Source organism: Pocillopora damicornis, chromosome 4 (assembly GCF_964200805.1).
Source record: "Pocillopora damicornis chromosome 4, jaPocDami1.2, whole genome shotgun sequence".
NCBI lineage: Eukaryota > Metazoa > Cnidaria > Anthozoa > Scleractinia > Pocilloporidae > Pocillopora > Pocillopora damicornis.
This window is the reverse complement of record NC_142673.1, coordinates 12,189,729-12,207,163: the sequence shown is the minus strand read 5'-3', so window position 1 is coordinate 12,207,163 and position 17,435 is coordinate 12,189,729. Positions and strand designations below refer to the sequence as shown.

Here is a 17,435-nt window from a genome sequence, read left to right as displayed (position 1 = left end):
TTGCACAAGCAGCTCTACCTCAGGGTAGAAACTCAGGAAATCCACAGAAAAATCGCTAGCTTTTCTTTATATGCTTTTAAATAGGATGCACGTTTGACGTGCATTCCAGGTGAAGACGTTGGTAACCTATCATTAATTCTGGAACACGTTTCCCTCCTAATTACTATCATGTTTCACTTGCAAATCATTAATCATGCTCGTGTCACGTTTCAAAAAACCCTTCCCTACCCTCCTGAAAGTGTGAGATTGTTTTTGTTACAATTCAAACCTTTCTTTCCGCTTCACCTGTGGAATGGTATTTTTGTCTCTGTTTGTTTCCGCCTCATGGAACTTCTCTCGATAAATATTTGGTGCTTTTTAGCGTTTGCGCTTTTTTTCGGATTGGAGGAAGTAAAGATCGAAAAACAATCTTTATAAACATACTACCAGACCGTTTAGGAAATGTCCATCCACAATGCATACATGCACGTTGCTTGGTTTAAGAGATTGTAGATTTTTCTTTGTCTCCAAGAGAGAAAACGAGAAACGTGCCAAACACATATGCACATGCAGCGTGAGACTACATACCAGTGCAAATAACGCAAAAAGGGAATGTCTTCCTCACCTTCTAATCGACCTTTAAATATGAATGTCCATTAGAAAGCCAGTGTTTCACTTCCAACGGGATTCAACCATCTATTATCCAAAAATTTAACATATGGAAGGGGGCTCTTACTATTGGTAACGCAATGAACAAACAATTCGTGGGTTTCGTGGGATCTCGTGCGAATGCTGGATGCGATCTTTCCCCTTTCCAATGCCTTTTCACCCGCGGGTATAAATAGTCTCTGTGAATTATCGAGGTCAGCAAAAGGAAATAAATGCTGAGGCAGTGAGTGCGCCAGACCACAGCACGTGATGCCGGCTCTTGAGCTTCAACCAAGATTTGTTTCAGAATGCTTTTATTATTTTACAGGAAACACATTTTGTGAGTAATCTCTTTAACAAATTTGTTTGTGAAACCCTTCAACCTCCTTTTTTCCAACTGTTTAGCTTTAAATACTTACTGTTTCCAAATTTGCCAAAGGAGCGAAGTTTGTGAGGAAACCTTCTTTGGGCTCTGACCAGTGGATTGTTACATTGCTGCAAGTTCATACTTGTATAGCCTCTGAAGACACATTGTTGTTTTGCCTCGAAATGACTATATAGCAGTTATGACCGAAACGAAAATCAATAAAACGAAAATCAACGAGAAAGTTATATAGATTTATAGCTATGTCTATAACTGGCTAGGGCTGTTGCAAATGACCCATATCTGTTTACATAACACAAAACAACATTCAAACCATAATAATCAAGGGGGGTAGTTTCTAAAGAAACTGTGGTGCTGCGTCGGTGGGAGAATATAGCAAGGTATTTGATATTATCAACCGAGTTGGTAACGGAAACTGGCCACCGTTAAGAGTCTGAAAGATGACGTTTTGACTGATAGCCCTTCATTAGAGTGAATGACGAAGGACTAACGCTCGAAACGTCAGCTTTCAAACTCCTATACGCTATCAACTCGGTTGATAATACCAAATTACCTTGTAACATTTAAACCACTCAATTTGCGAGGAAATCTTCATGTTTATTTGATCAGTTTTTCCTTATATCTTTTTTTCCACAGCCGCTGTTTTGTTTATATAATCGATTTAGTTTTATTTTTCTCCACCTCGTTTCTGCCAAGTCGTTCAAAATATTTTGTGAGGTAACAATAGAATTTGACATACAAAAAGAATCCTTCTATGGAATAATTAATATCCAGAGAGAATTAATTTATTCTCCTGTCAGAACTTGATTGTCAATTGACAGAGGTCAATAGTTAACGACAGCACTTACACATAACTCAGAGCTCCCCTTCCCATCTAGCAGCCAAGGTTGTGCACGAGAAAACTGGCATTTGTGAAAGAAAAAACTGGCGTCCATGCATCCATTCGTATCTTAACGAATGCAGACATACAATATGACTGCACTTACAAATGTTACTTTATCTTATTTTCTCGATTGCTGATTTTTCCCAGTGTAACAATAAAGGGTTAAAAAAAAAAAGGACATGGTTCCGGTGTAATAAGGAAAAACATGTGCATTAGAACGTTGGGGTCGTGTAAAAGTCGTCAACAGTGTCGCGCGCTCAAGTCACATTCGCGAGAGCCGTATAACAGTCGCGAGCCGTGTCTCGTTCAACAGTCGCTTGACGATATTTACATCCGATACCGTAAGAGATATATCTGAGGAAAGAAAAGAAAAACAGACTCACTTCCAATCAGTATTTTTTGGATACTTTTACTAAACAAAGTACTAATATAATTTAGATCAAAAGAATGTTAGGACCCGCCACGTATTTCCTGTTTCTAAAATATATTTACTGGCTACAAGGAATAGGTTATTGACTCAGATCTAATAACTTGAAAGTATTTGTCCTAGTATTGTCTATTTACTATTTTAATACAACTTCTTACTTGGACTCTGTATTTGATATCTATATCATATGAATAGCTAGACAAAACACTATGCGCCTATTTCTTTGAAGCCCTGCCTATACAACCGAAAACTACTGTAGTCTTTCTTCCAACTGAAAACCCCTACTACGATTCTTAATATATTTTTTTTTCAATTGCCGTCTTCCCAAGCTTCCTTTGTGGGAACGATAGGGTTAATTTGTTGTACAATCACCTTTATTTACACGCATTCAAGAATGAAAATTGTGTAGTACTCAAAATCAAATACAACATTATAAATGTGTTGAACTCTCCTAAGTGGATAAGGCGTGAATCCTAATGGTTCCTCTAACGAAAGATTCAGAGGTCAGAAACAGTGCAATCTTTCTTTAGGCATGAAAAATCATCGATGTCTTCTATCTGCCAAAGATGCGAGACTTTCAGACTTCATTCAAGGTTGCGGTTGTAGTTGATTACTAAGTTTTGTGTCAGAGTTAAAACGATAAATCTTAAAGCAAATCGACTTTACACAGGCCTCTATCAGTAGAAGTTAGCCGTGAGTAAAAAAGTATTGTCTATCAGGAGCTGACAGTTCATATGCCTCGAAGAAGCCTCAATAATGATCACTAGTAGCTTTTAAGGCACAAATTGAAGCTCTGTTGGCAACACACGTGCTTCTAGTGAAGTAAAAAATCCAGCGAGGAAAGCCAGTCTCAGACCATTTCTACTTGTACTTAATTCACAAGTCCTCATCTTCGATGGCGGAATTAAAATTCTTTGAGGACGTCCTTGGCATTGAAAATTTATTATTCTTGGCAGAGTATGGTTTGGTATGACTCTTCTGGTTGGAAGCGGCAGTGATCTCCTAAAGAAAGAGAACATATAAGTTTACTGCTCAGCGGTCCTCCTATTCTCATGGTATTGGAACGTACAGTTCTCGACATACTCTGGCTGGAAACTCCAGAACATTAACTTGTTGAAATACATCGTGTAAATGGCAAGTCAGTACACAGGCGGCCCAAGCTCCAGCTGTGAGATGATCATCTTGCGAAATAAGAGTCATTGCGAAATTATAAGAGTTTGTATGGGAATATTTTACGACCGCTCTTAGGAATAAAAATACAGTCAAATTCTCAATAAAAATACCTCACCTTACTTCCACAGTGCATCGCTTGCTATCTGACCGCTTACTATGTTGAAAAGAACCCATTTTGGCGAGTTATCCATTTCTAGGTTTACTGCGTAAATAAGAAAAGCTTCTCTTGCGTACGTAGTAAACAGAAATTGATAACTCGCTAAAATGGGTTCCTTTCAACATAGTAAGCGCTCAGATAGCAAGCGATGTACTGTGGAAGTAAGGTGAGATATTTTATTGAGAATTTGACTGTATTTTTTATTCCTAAGAGCGGTCGTAAATATTCCCATACAAACTCTTATAATTTCGCCATGACTCTTATTTCGCAAGATAATCATCTCACAGCTGGAGCTTGGGCCGCCTGTGGTCAGTACAAGCAAAAATGACAAACAAAATCGGGCAAGGAAATGCGAATATTTGGGTCACCGCTAATCAGTCTAAATTCAGATGTCTTAGAGCGTTTTGTCTTGTTTGTATTCTTTCACGTGAAACCTCTTACGGAAGAGTATCCATATGTAGGTTCAGTGGAGGAGGACTGGGTAAGAGGCTCGACGCTCTCTATAAAAGTAGTACGAAGACACTGTCTGGAACAGTCATGGCGCTAATGTAAGACTTGAGTTCCGTAAAAGGGAGGAGATTTCACAAGATAAGGTAAAGAAAATAAAATCATGTTCAATTTATGATACTACTTGCGACGAAAGCGAGTTACGTTGAAAACAAAGCAAAACAAAACAAATACATCCACGCTCGGTGCTTCAATGACCACACTGAAGTCGATCGAAGCTATTGAAGTATGTATAATGTACGCGTGACACAGTCACAGCTTGAGTAGATATCGTTCACCTACCGTTTCCTGTGAATCTGTAATGTCCCCAGTTGCTTCTTCTGATGGCATGTTTGCCTTTATTCCGCCTGGATACAATGGTAAAATACCATCCTGTAACAAACCAGTTGGCAATTAGACACATCGTTTGTATCGTACCCCACAGTCGTGGATGTTAAAGCTCTCCACATTTCATTAAAAAAGTGAACACAGCAATCAATTGTAAGGCGGGGCTCGGGTGCTGTTATTAAGAAGATCAGTTACAAATCGAACAAAATCTTGTTTGGCAAAACCTCTCCAAAAGAAAACAACAACTTACGACTGCCGTTAATTAACCCTTTAACTTCCATGAGTGACCAAGACTGAATTTCTCCTTTCAATATCAAACAAGTGATGCCGGAGAATAAGACAAAAATTTAAATTAGGGAATTACTGGTTGATCCAATACCAAATTCTCAGAATTAACATCATGAGACGAATCGCATGGCAGGTAGTAAAGAAAATCACTCATTAGATCTTAGGAGTGAATGGTTTAAGAGAGCGATCAGTAAGCCCATGCCTAACTACAAAAAAACATTTCTCGCGGGAAAACTAAACTTTGTAACTAAGCTTTCTAGTTAAGAATACTATGGCCTTGCGTATCGAGACTTTTCGATGAAAAAACAACTTCGCTAACTTTGTGGGTCACAAGCCTGTTGAGACCAGATGGAAGCATTTCAGTTTCTTGCAAACCTATCGACTTAAAAGTCCAGTCGATTTCAGATATATAAAGTTGTGTATAAAGTGCCCCATTCTGAGGTAACCTTGTTATTCATTTCGATCTCAGCCATGACTCTGTCAACGCACGCATTCATATAAACATACTGCAAAAAAAAGACGAAAAAAAAACATTACGAAAAGAGCCCTGGTCAACAAATGTAACATGAAAAACAAGGTAAGGCTGGTGCACAGTCCAATTTCTCACTGTTCCCCACCATGACCCTCATACACTCGACCATACGCACTAGAGACGATATTTTACCCAGTCATTCAGACAGTCACCATTCATGTCAACCTTATCTATGGCGACATCGATTTCAGATAACCTTGGCCTTTAATATTTTCCCAATGACCACACGCTCTCGACATGTTGTAAAGCGACCTCTTCTCAATTAAATCACAACGTTTATTTCTTAATTAGTGCCGAGCCGATGAGGTTCTCGCACCAAGAAAATGACGAAACGGGCTGATTTCGCATTCTTTGTTTGTTAAGATAATTTCATGGTTTTATAACCATTGAACTTCTCATCGAGTCTTTTTTCATAACGTTCTCAGCGCCATTGTTGTCTTGGGTTAAAACAATTCCGCAAGTCTCGGCGGCCGTCGCGATCGCTCACTCTGCTAGGAAATATTATTTAGTTGGCCGGTCATTCATTCATGAATGGAAAAAGCACATAAAATATCTACTTACATATGTGGAATATACTTTAACCCATTTTGGCTTTTTATCCCCTTTTTTGTACTCAAAACAAAATGCCATTGCTTCTCTATCAGCCTCCCATTGTGTCAGCTCCTCCCAGTTAAATGTGTGCTCCTGCTCCTGTTGAAACAAAGAAGCCGGCCAACTCACTCGCCATTTTAATAATGATAACAAAATAAGTGGGATTTAGCAGAGGGCGTTCCACGAGGTGGCTCTTCTTGTCCGCTGTTTCTAGGTAGAATTGGACCCGAAGAAAAAACCCTCGGAGCAAGGACGAGAATTAACAACAAAACTCAACCCACATGTGACACCAGGTCCAGGAATTGAACCCAGGCTAAAGAGGTAGGAGGCGAACGGTCTCTCCACTAAGCCATCCTTGTTCCCTCCCATTTCAAAATATTTGTTGCTACGACTTAGAAATCTCTTAAATATTGCAGATCGTGACGTCAAGAAAATTGCAATAATAGGAAAAAAAAACGCTTCAAAAAAAATTAGGTGATGTATTCTGTCCCTCATATTGTTTTTGCAGTTTACAAATGCCACAAAAACTACAGGCATCAGAGGGTCTCAATAGGGTGATGGCTTTTACGGCTACCGGTTGAAACGCTAGCCATTTTACGGCTAATGGTTAATATCATTGCATTGTTGTCACCAGAAATTTTTTTAAACGGTGAACTTTTTTTACGACTACCGGTTAAAATTTGGCAATTTTTACGCCTAACGGCTAAATTTTTTGCCTCTTTTACAGTTATCGGTTAACCTCATCAAGACCCTCATCGCAGAAAATGGGTAAGACACTGGCATGTATGTGGATTGAGTTAACATTTGTGAATGAAAAATAGGACTATACTGACCTCTTTTTCACCCTCGGAGGAACACGCTTGTAGTTGAAAACAGTTTAAACCGATAGAAACGATCACATGACCAGTTCTTCTCGCATCGCAACCACAGTGAGGAAAAACAACAGTTGCATATCCATCCAACGTCCTTGCAACATCAAGATACTGCAAACATTTAATGAAAAAACCGCATGCTTTAAAAGGGATGAGTTTTTACTGTTTTTCGTGAGGTGTCGTGCCAATCATCTGTTTCTAAACTGACATCACTACAAAGACAAAGACAAAGACAAAGACCACTCAATCCCCTTCTCCTACCCCCTACCTCCTATTTCACAGGACATGACTGACCGTGTGGCCATTGGAGAGGAGTCCCGGAGATGAGAAACATTTTGGTCTTGTTCTCACCTGATTCCAATTACATTTTTGGCGCCACTGTAACATGTCATTAACTTTGCCTTAATTTCAAAAATAGGTCAGATTTTTCTTAACAGAGATTTCTCGTTTAAACTGTTTGCCATGACTGGATAATGCTCCATACAAATTATACAAAGAGATGGTGTATGCAGCGAGCATTTTCGTGCTGGTCTAAGTTAGTAACGGATTCGCAAACAAAATAAGCTAGGTTAACACATTGAATTCATTTTCTTCATCGATTCAACTCTCTCAGTGCCATTTGATTTGCAAAAAATCTCGTAACAGCGGACGGTTTAATTAAGAAAGAGTTGTTAAAAACGGAACTGTGCATTAAAAAGAACAAAGCACTCCACTGCAGGAAATCTTAAATGATCGGATCCAAATGAGTGAGCCATGTTTTGAACAAGCTCTGGAAGAACATTGCGAACCAACTGAGTCAAATACTTCAGCCTGTGGCTGAATAGAACAAAGGCATACTTTACAACACAGCACATGTTTGTTCGGCAGAGTGCTCTATGCAAAAATCAATACACCAGGGAATCTCCTACCTCTTTCTTTTTATTTGCTGCCTGCAGGTCTTTAAGTTTTTGCAGGTTTTTTCCAGGGGACAATTTTCGTCTTCTCAAGTCACTAACTGCCTGCGTGTGTTTTAAAATAACAACATAACTGTTAGAAAATATACGAACACTAAATAAGTTATTTAAGAAACCATTTTTGCAGCGCTACAAAAATCTCTTACTTTGGGATTAACGTTTGACAAATCATCACTAAAAAAGTACCAGTATGAACGGACACTGGTACTCCTTTACATTATTTTCAATGATAAAAATTCAGTCTTGCGAATGAAAAACATTGCAGGTCAAGGGTTGAACTTCGATTCAAAAATGTAGCTTAATTTGCAATAAAGTTTGACCCTTTACTGCCCAACACGCAAACTGTTCAAAGAACAACATGGTTTCTCAAAAAGCTCATCACATATCATTCTCCTACAGTGTGGCTGGAGACTATGGTTCAATAGCTCTGAGCAATAAACTATAACAGTTATAAACACATGCCAGTTTATTGACAAAAAGATCTGAGACTTAAAATGAGCAGCTAATGGTCTGGTTCAGTCCAAAACAACTGTGTACAAAGGACATAACAGAGAAAAAGGGGAAAAATCTTTGTAAACATATCTATCTCCTCCTAAGAAGAATGAATACCTGAGTATATAGGAGGTTAACCGCACTCTCATCATTGTTCATCTGCACTTCCTGTTCAATTACACAACAAATACATAAAACACTTTCCTTTCAAATCCTCAGTACCACATTTCATCAAAGACTTTGAATTCTACACACTCTAACCAACAGATGTCCTTGCATTTGTATGCAACCTTTATATAAATCTACCATCCCATTCACCATTAAAGTGGATGTAATGTATGGGTTGGGTGAGCCACCCTACTTCAGCCAAAGAACAAATTAAAGGCAAAAACACGAAGTCACTTTTTTGTTTTCAACTTAGTGGGGACAATTGAAAAACAAACATAGATGGTAAATGCCCTCTCTTATGGACAAAAGCAAAAAGAAAACAAAAGTGAAATTGATATTTTCTTTCGCCCATTTGGAAACTGGTGGGAACTAAAGCACAAAGATTATTAAGACCACTCCTTTCCAGTACATCACTTTAAATTGGCTGAGGTGCTCTCTCATGAAACATTGAGTACTCTGTCTACTCTATATCTTGTGTAGAAACAGATCCAACCTGAATGACCAGGCTCAACATTAGGTAGAACGTTAGCATACAAACCCTTGCTAAGGTAAATATCCACTTTCGAAAAGCAAGACAGGTTGTAGATGATGCAGTATAACTCTTGATATATAAGTTGTGGGGGAACTCATTCTGTTCAAGTTTGCGTTCTAATATGAGGGAAAAAAAAGCCAATAGAGAAACACCTTGAGCAAAGAGATTTTGGTGATAATAAAATTGAAAAAGTTAAGAGTTGAAAGTAAAATGTTATGCCTCTAACCCTTTAAAGCAAAATGAAAATTACATGCTCAGACAAGCCAAGCTAAGCTATTCAAGGAATAACTAGTACAAATCTATACTAAGCAGTGGTGAAAACCTAGTAGTTTTAAGGTCAACTCAGGACTGGTGGTGATCTGAAATATAAACAACAGCTTAGAGTCACATATCACTGAGACTCACACTACCGATCAGAAGAGCTAGTCTAACATATTCACTACCCAACCTTCATGTTAATGGACAAAAGCATAACATGCTTCACTTACCAAAACCATCATCACCAATCTCAAAGAGTGCAAAGTTTGAGATGCTGTCTTGGTCCAAATTTAGCTTTTCTGTCATGGCCTTCCATAACATAAAATCAAGTGAGACAATTTCTAGTTAACTATCAACTCTCCTTATTAAAGCTTTTGTCTCAATCAGATTGTTGCTAGGAACCACAAATAACCAAAACTATTAATTTCTCCTTCATAATCAACATAGGGTACACCACATCCCTCTTTTTTGCATGTGATGTCACACTTTATGTCAACAGAAATCTGTTTATACTATTGTTGCTCACAATAATAACTTTAATTTACTTTGGGTGGATGAGCTACCTTTCACCCTAGACCCTTTGCTTCCAGTTAATAGTAAATCTGTGGTTTTCAAAAACTTAAAAAAAAAAAATACAACTTGGTGACTGAACCAAATGCACTAAACACAAGAGTTTGTGATCAGATAAATATTTTGCCACAGGATTTGCATAAATTGAAGCTAGAAACGTTTTCACACAGTAAGGTTTTTACTGTCCTTCAGTTCTCTGCTGCCCTATACATGATGCATTAGGGGAATTAAGCCTAACCCCACAATGACATGGAGGATGTGGCAAAACAGAAGATCTCATGTGCAGAACAACAGCTCAGTATGTTTGTTTTAAAACTGTACATTTCTTTGCCATCCTCTGCAGAACAACTATGTGAAATCACAAATATTAAGTGGCCTGAGAATGGAAACCCAGAAGAAAATTATTCATGTTTCCGTCTGGAACTAAATGCTTCTCGTATACATTAAGTTGAAGTGTAGTGCTGTTAGAGACCGTAAACACATCAAGCCATTCGCAAAATTCTTTCTAAAAATTTTAATTCATTTTGTAATAGAAGTCTTCCTTACTATTGACAGAAACCGGAGAAAAAAGAATCAAGAAACATTACATGCATATTTGTGTAAATCACAGTGCATGAATGTTTTTCACTGCTCACCTGATATACTTGAACTGTTTTGTGACATTTCAGAACAGTCACAGTCGTAATTGAATCATCTGGTAAAAATACTCTTAACTCAACTTTCATTGAACCATCTTCCTCTTCTTTCTCTTGCTGAAATACAATGTTGGAAGAGAAAATGAAGAGAATCTCCTTGTTCTCATTCTCAACAACGTTGTGTTCACTTTAAGAAATTAGAGAAACTAAAGCTCATTCAATCCTGTCTAGTTATTTAAAAGGTAAAGTGTGCAGGAGAGCCATGTAGCTTGTGAAAAACATCAGATCTCCATTTCCATAGCAGACACAAAATGAAGCAAGTAAGAGTATTGCTACTCCTCTATGGGGGATGCTGGTCCATCAAAGGTTACCCCCACTCACCCCACCCACCAGCCCTTTGTCCAGTTTCCTGGCAGTTTGTTGGTACCCACTTATACTCCCAGGTGAAGAGACTTCTGCATCTAAATTTTGATGGTTTCAACAATTCACCAGTAATTTGATTCAGATGTGGAAAATAATCTCCAAATGCTTTTAACTACTCTAATGCCCTTATATTCTAATCTAAAAACACTCAAAGACCCAACTCAGGTTTAAACCTGGATGTAATTGGTTTAATAAAACTTAAAAATGCATCCAGCTCCCTAATCTTGGACAAAAATTTGCACCAGAGACTGAGATAATACACAATTTTTGTCTCACCATCTATGAACTATTATTAAATATCTTTCAAAATTTTAACATATCAATCTCAAGGCAAAAAAACAAACTTTATGTTCTTCAAAAATACACAGACAAATACCATTTTACAGCATTACTTCAAGTATACTTGTAAATTCAATAAAACAAATTACTCTTATTCAAAGCCATCTCTGGGGAAAATTTATTTTGAAACACACAAAATACCTGGAGTTGGTTTTCTGAAGACTTGAGAAAGTCTACCATGATGTCTGACTCTCCAATAACTTTCACTGAATTAACTGTTAAGAAAGTATAAAAAATTACTTGTCAATTCACACTTACTTACATCTAGTTGGAAAAAGTTCTTAAAATTGAAAATTTTTTGGGCAGTTGAATTTTTGTTTCTAATAGCCCTAATAATAATAATGACAATGACAGTCTACATCAAATGAAAATTAAAAGGGTTTAAATTTTTTGGTTCTCATCAATAAGTTTTTATGTACGCCCTCCTCTTTACTGGGCAGTGGTAATCAATGAGACCCCTCTCTTCCTGCCAGGGCCTCATTACAGCATATGTAGTGATTAGGAGAGTTGTGGAAACATTTTGAAACAAGCTGATAATGAAACATTTCTTTATCTTACTACAAGAAAAAATGCTCTTGTTTGTAGTTAACTTCAAATTTTAGGGGTGCTTACAGAAATACCTATCATATAGTTTGCTTTCGAAGAAACCTCAGATAACTAATATGATCATTTATGAAAAACATATGAACAATAGAATCTGAAAGTATATCTATTTCTGTTTAGGTGGGCAAGCGTAAACATGCAAAAAACTAATAATGTTTGCTCAGCCAACTTAAATGCTCTTGCATCTTAGAACAAAATAGGCAAGCACAGTTTGTTATTGTCTTTTGGTCATCAAATTGGTTCCTAAGAAATTCAAACTCCAGGACATGACAGGGAAACTATTCTGAATTTTCTCAATGCTTAACACACTAACTAGGTAATAATAGTTTATTTTAATTAATAAAATTGTAAGAGAGAGAAGATTGATTTCAAAAGAAGAGTCAGGCCAGGTATCTGAATTACACACACAATTTGATTGGTATTTACTAAAACATTTATTGGAGAACAGACAACTAGACCACATCATCACTAACATTTTTTTTTTCTTATTTAGAATATAAAACAAATAGACTCTATATTTCCATGGGTCTGTTAATAGATCAGAGAAGATATTAAAATGTGGTAGGAACATAAGTGACACACTTGGCTGCACCTTGTGTGTAGTGTGTAGAAGAAATGCAAAATTGCTTTCAGCATTGGTGTAAATATTATAATTTCTGTGGTCTGATATTCCATGGCATCTACCTTCCTCTTCACAAGACAGTCTAAGAGTACCGGTAAATCATTTCTTTACTATAACAAGAGTTATGAGCTTATTGAACACATTTTCATTGAAAAACTACGGTCTAACCTTGATCAAAGTAAGATTCCAAAGCTTTTCTACGAGCTTCTATTTGTTGATCAGATAAGTGAAATGGCCACTTTCCAGGAAACTTAGGAAACTGGAAATCTCTAAACTCCTTCTTTAGCTGATAGCAAAGACAAAAGAAGCCTCAGATTACTTAAAGGTTAAAAATAATGTAACCAGTGATAATTAATTTGAAGATAAATTATCCCTGTATGTCAATGTGACTCTATATCATTACCATGATGGCAAAAATAGATGTAGTTTAACACTTGGGCCAAGTGTCCCATCTGGCCAAAGCTTATTTTGGTTTCTGTGGCATGATGCCGGTATTAGTATTGTTGCCACTCCCCCTTGATGCGAAGCTAGTCCATTACATGTTACCTTCCTGACAGTGCCACCAGACCCATTTATACTCCTGTTGTTTGAAGTCCATCCAAGCATCAAATTGTACACAAAAAGAATTATACTGAATTTTTCTCCTAAAGGTTCAGATTTCACACTAACCCTGAGTTATCTTAACCCACCTTTGAACAACAGTGCCCTGGGTGATAAAAAGGCACCATATGCCAGCCAGGTCTCAAACCTGGACAACTAGATGGCAAGTCCAATGTGCTAAAGTTGAAACTAGGTTAACTTTAAATTTGAAAATTTGAAAATGAAAGTATGATAGCTTACTGACTTTAAGTGAGGCTCTACATATCTATTCCAAGGAAACACAACTCTGCTGTATTCAGCAAACAATTCAATTATAAAATCTTAACCTCTTTACCTGGTTGTGCAAATTTGAAAATTCTTTGTATCTTCTGGAACAAATATGCTTGTCTCCATAGTAGATATTATACACCTATAAAAAGGATATTCTTTCACCAAAAATAGATAAATATACCCTAGTTACAGCTTTTTATCAATTTATTTTTTTAAAGTAGTTGACTGATTGCATTTCCTAGGAAAACCTTTGTTGTAAATTACTTCCTAAAAAAAACTGGTATATCAACATATTATTGACATATATCCTACTCTCACTAATGTGAGGTTAACAAAGGGGCACTGTCCTGATCCCAATTTATGCACAAGTTTTAGAAAAATTCATGTATCACATATATACGTAAAAGGAAACACTCCAAATCTCTCTTCTCATCTACAAAGTTTTCAAGGAAATCTTGAGGTTTTTGAAATGAAAGAAAAATTTATGGTTCACACATATTTTGGGAGGCAAATCAAGCATTGTACTGGTTGATATACTACTACATGTGTCACATACTAATTTTAGGCTTTAAGTCATGCATCACATGTTAACCCTTTGCCTGACCCTTTGCCTCCCTCAAATACAAGTACACCACTTCAGGAGCAGAAACATCCAATCATGTTGCATAAATATTTATGCAGCTGGTTATTTGGTGAATTAAATAAGGCTTTCTTGGCAGGTTGACTGCCTTCATCCTATAAGTGCAAGATGACATCATGATAATCTTTAGACAAGAGATCTCATACTCTGCACAGAACTAGAACTGTACCATGCAAAAAAAAAACCACACACACACACTTTAGCATTTCTTACCACATATGTTTCACCATTGCTAACAACTTGTCTTGTCTCAGGTATTGATAATGGTACAGCTCTCTTGTCTGTATAATCATAATATTCTCCTCCAGATGAACTCTCACTCTCAAGTTTCTCAGCTTCATGTGAACTCACAGATATCACAACTAAAGTCAGTTTATCTCCGCCTTTCTTGATCAGGTTCACTACATGTTTGTGAGTGGCACCTTCCACATTTTCACCATTCCTGTTGACCACATAATTTTCACTTTATAAATATGACAGAATTTTTCCTTACACTAACCATTTACCCTTACCATTAATACCTATATTCTCCATCCTGTTCTCTTTGCATTTGATTGAAGGGTGAAACGGCGAGGAGAAACTAGAAGCCAGTCACTCAAAAGGGTTAAAGAGTCCACCTAACAATAATTACTGTGAAACAGTGTCAACTTTTGCCTCAAAAAGAGATCGTTTACCCCTTTATCCCCTGTCAATAAATATTGAAAAAACTTCTTATATAAAAACACTGCTTACACCTGTGGTTTGCAAAACACCTTGTTTACCATGTCATAGAAAGGAAAATTTAAAGTAGTCTTATATTAGATTGTTGATTTCCAACACTTAGATAGCAAATTAGCCAAACATATGTTATTTTATGATTTTACCCTGCAGTAGTTTTTATCAAATCTCCAATTTACTCCTTTTAATTTCTGGACTATACTACTCAGTCCATTATTTTTCACTCAAAGCGTACAGCTTTTAATAATTGCCCAGTGAAACTTTGAGGATTGTAATTTTCATCACAGTGAACTTTGAACAAATGGAATCTACATCTTATCTCCAACAGACAAAATCCAACATGAGCTAAGTGTGACTTCACATGTGACTACAGTGTTTATCTCACTTAAATATTAATAACACTGTCATAAACCATTCAGGTATCTTTTGACAAAGGTTTCAATAACTTTTTCTATGAGTGGTTGCTAATAGTACAACAGTCCAGAAAGGACTGTAAGGAAAACCCCAAACACAAGACCTCTCTCACAAGCTAAACAGATGGCAGTTAAAAGTCTTATAGACAGTGGTAGACCACTTTTAACCCTTTAATTCCCATGAGTGACCAGGACAGAATTTTTCCTTACACTACAAATACAATATCAAGCAAACAAGTGATGAGGATAAAGGAAAATATCAATCAAGAGATCATTGGTTGATTCAATACCAAATTCTCCAAACTTACACCAGAAAAATTGTATGGCTATCAGTGAGAAAAATTACTAAATGAGATCTTAAGAGTGAAAGGGTTGACCAGTTCTTATTGAAGCTACTATTTTGATAGAAACAAATCAAGCTAGATCAAATAGAAAAGACAAAATGGATTGAGATCCATCAACAGAAAGACTAACAATTTGATCAACAATGGCTGTTCAAAAAATAAAAACCTATCATCCTTTGAGTCAGCGTGGGCAAAAACGATTGTACACCATTATATGGGTTTCATAAGCAAAGTACCATGAGGAATAAAGAAATAAGTTGCTTAATTAGCGAGGTAGTTTCTAGTTCAAAACAAAAAATCCCTCAATAAGCTCAAGATGTTTTCTTCATCCTGATGTAATGACTTCAAATCTGAATATTCTTGTCAAATACATATCAAGTTAGAGTGGTACCATTGCATTCTAAAATTGAGACTTCTCATTCAAGAGGAAAGAATCAAATAAAATTAAAGGTTAAAAGTTAAAAAAATCACTTGTTAAATTAAACCATGATTTAAAGTGGAAACAACTACATGAAACTATTTCTCAACCGGAAAAATCTCAAAAAAACAACCGGAGGTTAAAGAATGTTGGCAAAGATTACCACTTTCACCATAGCTCCATCTTAAGTCAAAAATCTGATTATTCCCTTCGAAAAAGCGAAAAGAAACATTTCGGCTGATGAATCACAAGAGCAAGTATTGTAAATAGTCTTCAATTGGTAACAGCTGGCAGCGATATTTATCAATAATCACAGCAAAGAAGTACGTTTATCTACATTAACACCACGCAGGACCACTCTTGTAACTATCCGCCAGCCCCCGTTAAACAATCTGTGCATAATCATAATAGTCATAATATACAAAGTAAGTCATGTTTGTTTACGTACACTTCAAGGATTCGATCACCAATCCTAACCCCTCCGTTATGAGCGGGGCCACTCTCCAATACGGCGCTTACATGCTGCAACGGTGCATACAGTTCTCCATTTATTGACTTCAGTTGCCCCCCTTCTGATACCTGGCCACGGACGTTAAATCCAAATCCATTTTCTCCTCGAAACAATTCAATTAACCTGGGTCCGTAAGGATCAGCTTGACGAGCGTCAGCCTCTTCATCGTCCGCCATGTTTGATTTGGCAATCACGTGACAGAAGACGAAAATAAAACTTCCGCAAAGCTAAGGTAGTTTTTGCTTCCGGTTAGTTTGATGGATCGATGGCTGGCGATTTCAAGACTTTTTCGTGAGGAAAATGTATTGAATATTTCAAAGTTGAGCGAATTTGAGCTACATCTTACGGTATTGACATTGTGGTTCATTAACACTGAGTACTAAACCAAGTTGGGTATAGCATATCGACTTCATGATCAAACTTTTCCTTGCGTTTTCCATGTAAATCCGTCAAGAACGAAGAAATATCTCACACAATAACACCAAGTCCATTGAAATGCGCATCAAGAAAATTAAGGATAAGGATGAATAATGGTTCAATCAATTAATCGCCGTTTAATTATCACTTCAGCATCAGAAAATGAAAAAGTTTTTTTTTTCACTAATAAAACTATGCCAAAAACGGAAATACGACGAAACAGGATTATTGATTCTGACCAAAATCCCCATTTAGAACCACTGGAAATATGAAATAAAAAGCCGAAATATTTGGAATTAAATTTTTTCACACATGGTTTATTAATGTACCATGAGACCTTTTAAACCGTTAGAGTTAATAGTAAATGTGCACTGATTTGTTAATGAAAATTTCGTACAAGCCCTTAGTTGTTTGTTCCATAAAATCAACGGTTATTAAATATGGGTGTTAACTGAAGACGAAGAGCCTGAGATTCTGGATGCAACCGTATTCTGCTTAAACGCACCTGTCCGACTTTAAAAGTCCAAATTTGTCAGTTTTCCCTGGTTCCCATTATTCCTGGCCCTATGGAACTTCATCGTGGAAACATCCCTTTTCCTTTCTCTCTCTCTCTCCCTCTCTTATATTTTTGTTTAACCATAAAAAACGCCCCTCTTACAGCTCTTTATCCTATGAACTACTTCGCTAAAAGCCCCCTGGGGCGAGGAGACAGCGCATTGCAACATGGGACTAATTTCCGAC

The 17,435-nt window shown here is 36.9% G+C and overlaps 1 protein-coding gene across 1 annotated transcript; it reads right to left on the bottom strand.

Moving 5' to 3' along the window:
* Positions 1-2,362: 2,362 nt before the first annotated feature.
* On the bottom strand, positions 2,363-16,479 carry LOC113668394 (sorting nexin-27). Its single transcript, XM_027184287.2, has 15 exons — positions 16,215-16,479; positions 14,088-14,316; positions 13,299-13,373; positions 12,533-12,650; positions 11,281-11,354; positions 10,378-10,494; positions 9,403-9,481; positions 8,921-9,030; positions 8,332-8,382; positions 7,678-7,767; positions 6,731-6,880; positions 5,868-5,996; positions 5,221-5,280; positions 4,442-4,531; positions 2,363-3,324 (listed from the first exon to the last, which is right to left on the bottom strand). The coding sequence occupies exons 1-15, from the start codon at positions 16,451-16,453 to the stop codon at positions 3,199-3,201; spliced, it is 1,737 nt and encodes a 578-aa protein (XP_027040088.2). The 5' UTR covers positions 16,454-16,479; the 3' UTR covers positions 2,363-3,198.
* Positions 16,480-17,435: the final 956 nt, after the last annotated feature.

Coding starts and splice junctions, on each gene's coding strand:
- LOC113668394 (XM_027184287.2), bottom strand. CDS start 16,453: ATGGCGGACGATGAAGAGGCTGACGCTCGTCAAGCTGATCCTTACGGA. Junction 6,881..7,677: donor CAGCAAATAAAAAGAAAGAG/GTAGGAGATTCC, acceptor AAATGTTTGCAG/TATCTTGATGTTGCAAGGAC. Junction 3,325..4,441: donor TTACAGATTCACAGGAAACG/GTAGGTGAACGA, acceptor CTCTTTCTTTAG/GAGATCACTGCCGCTTCCAA.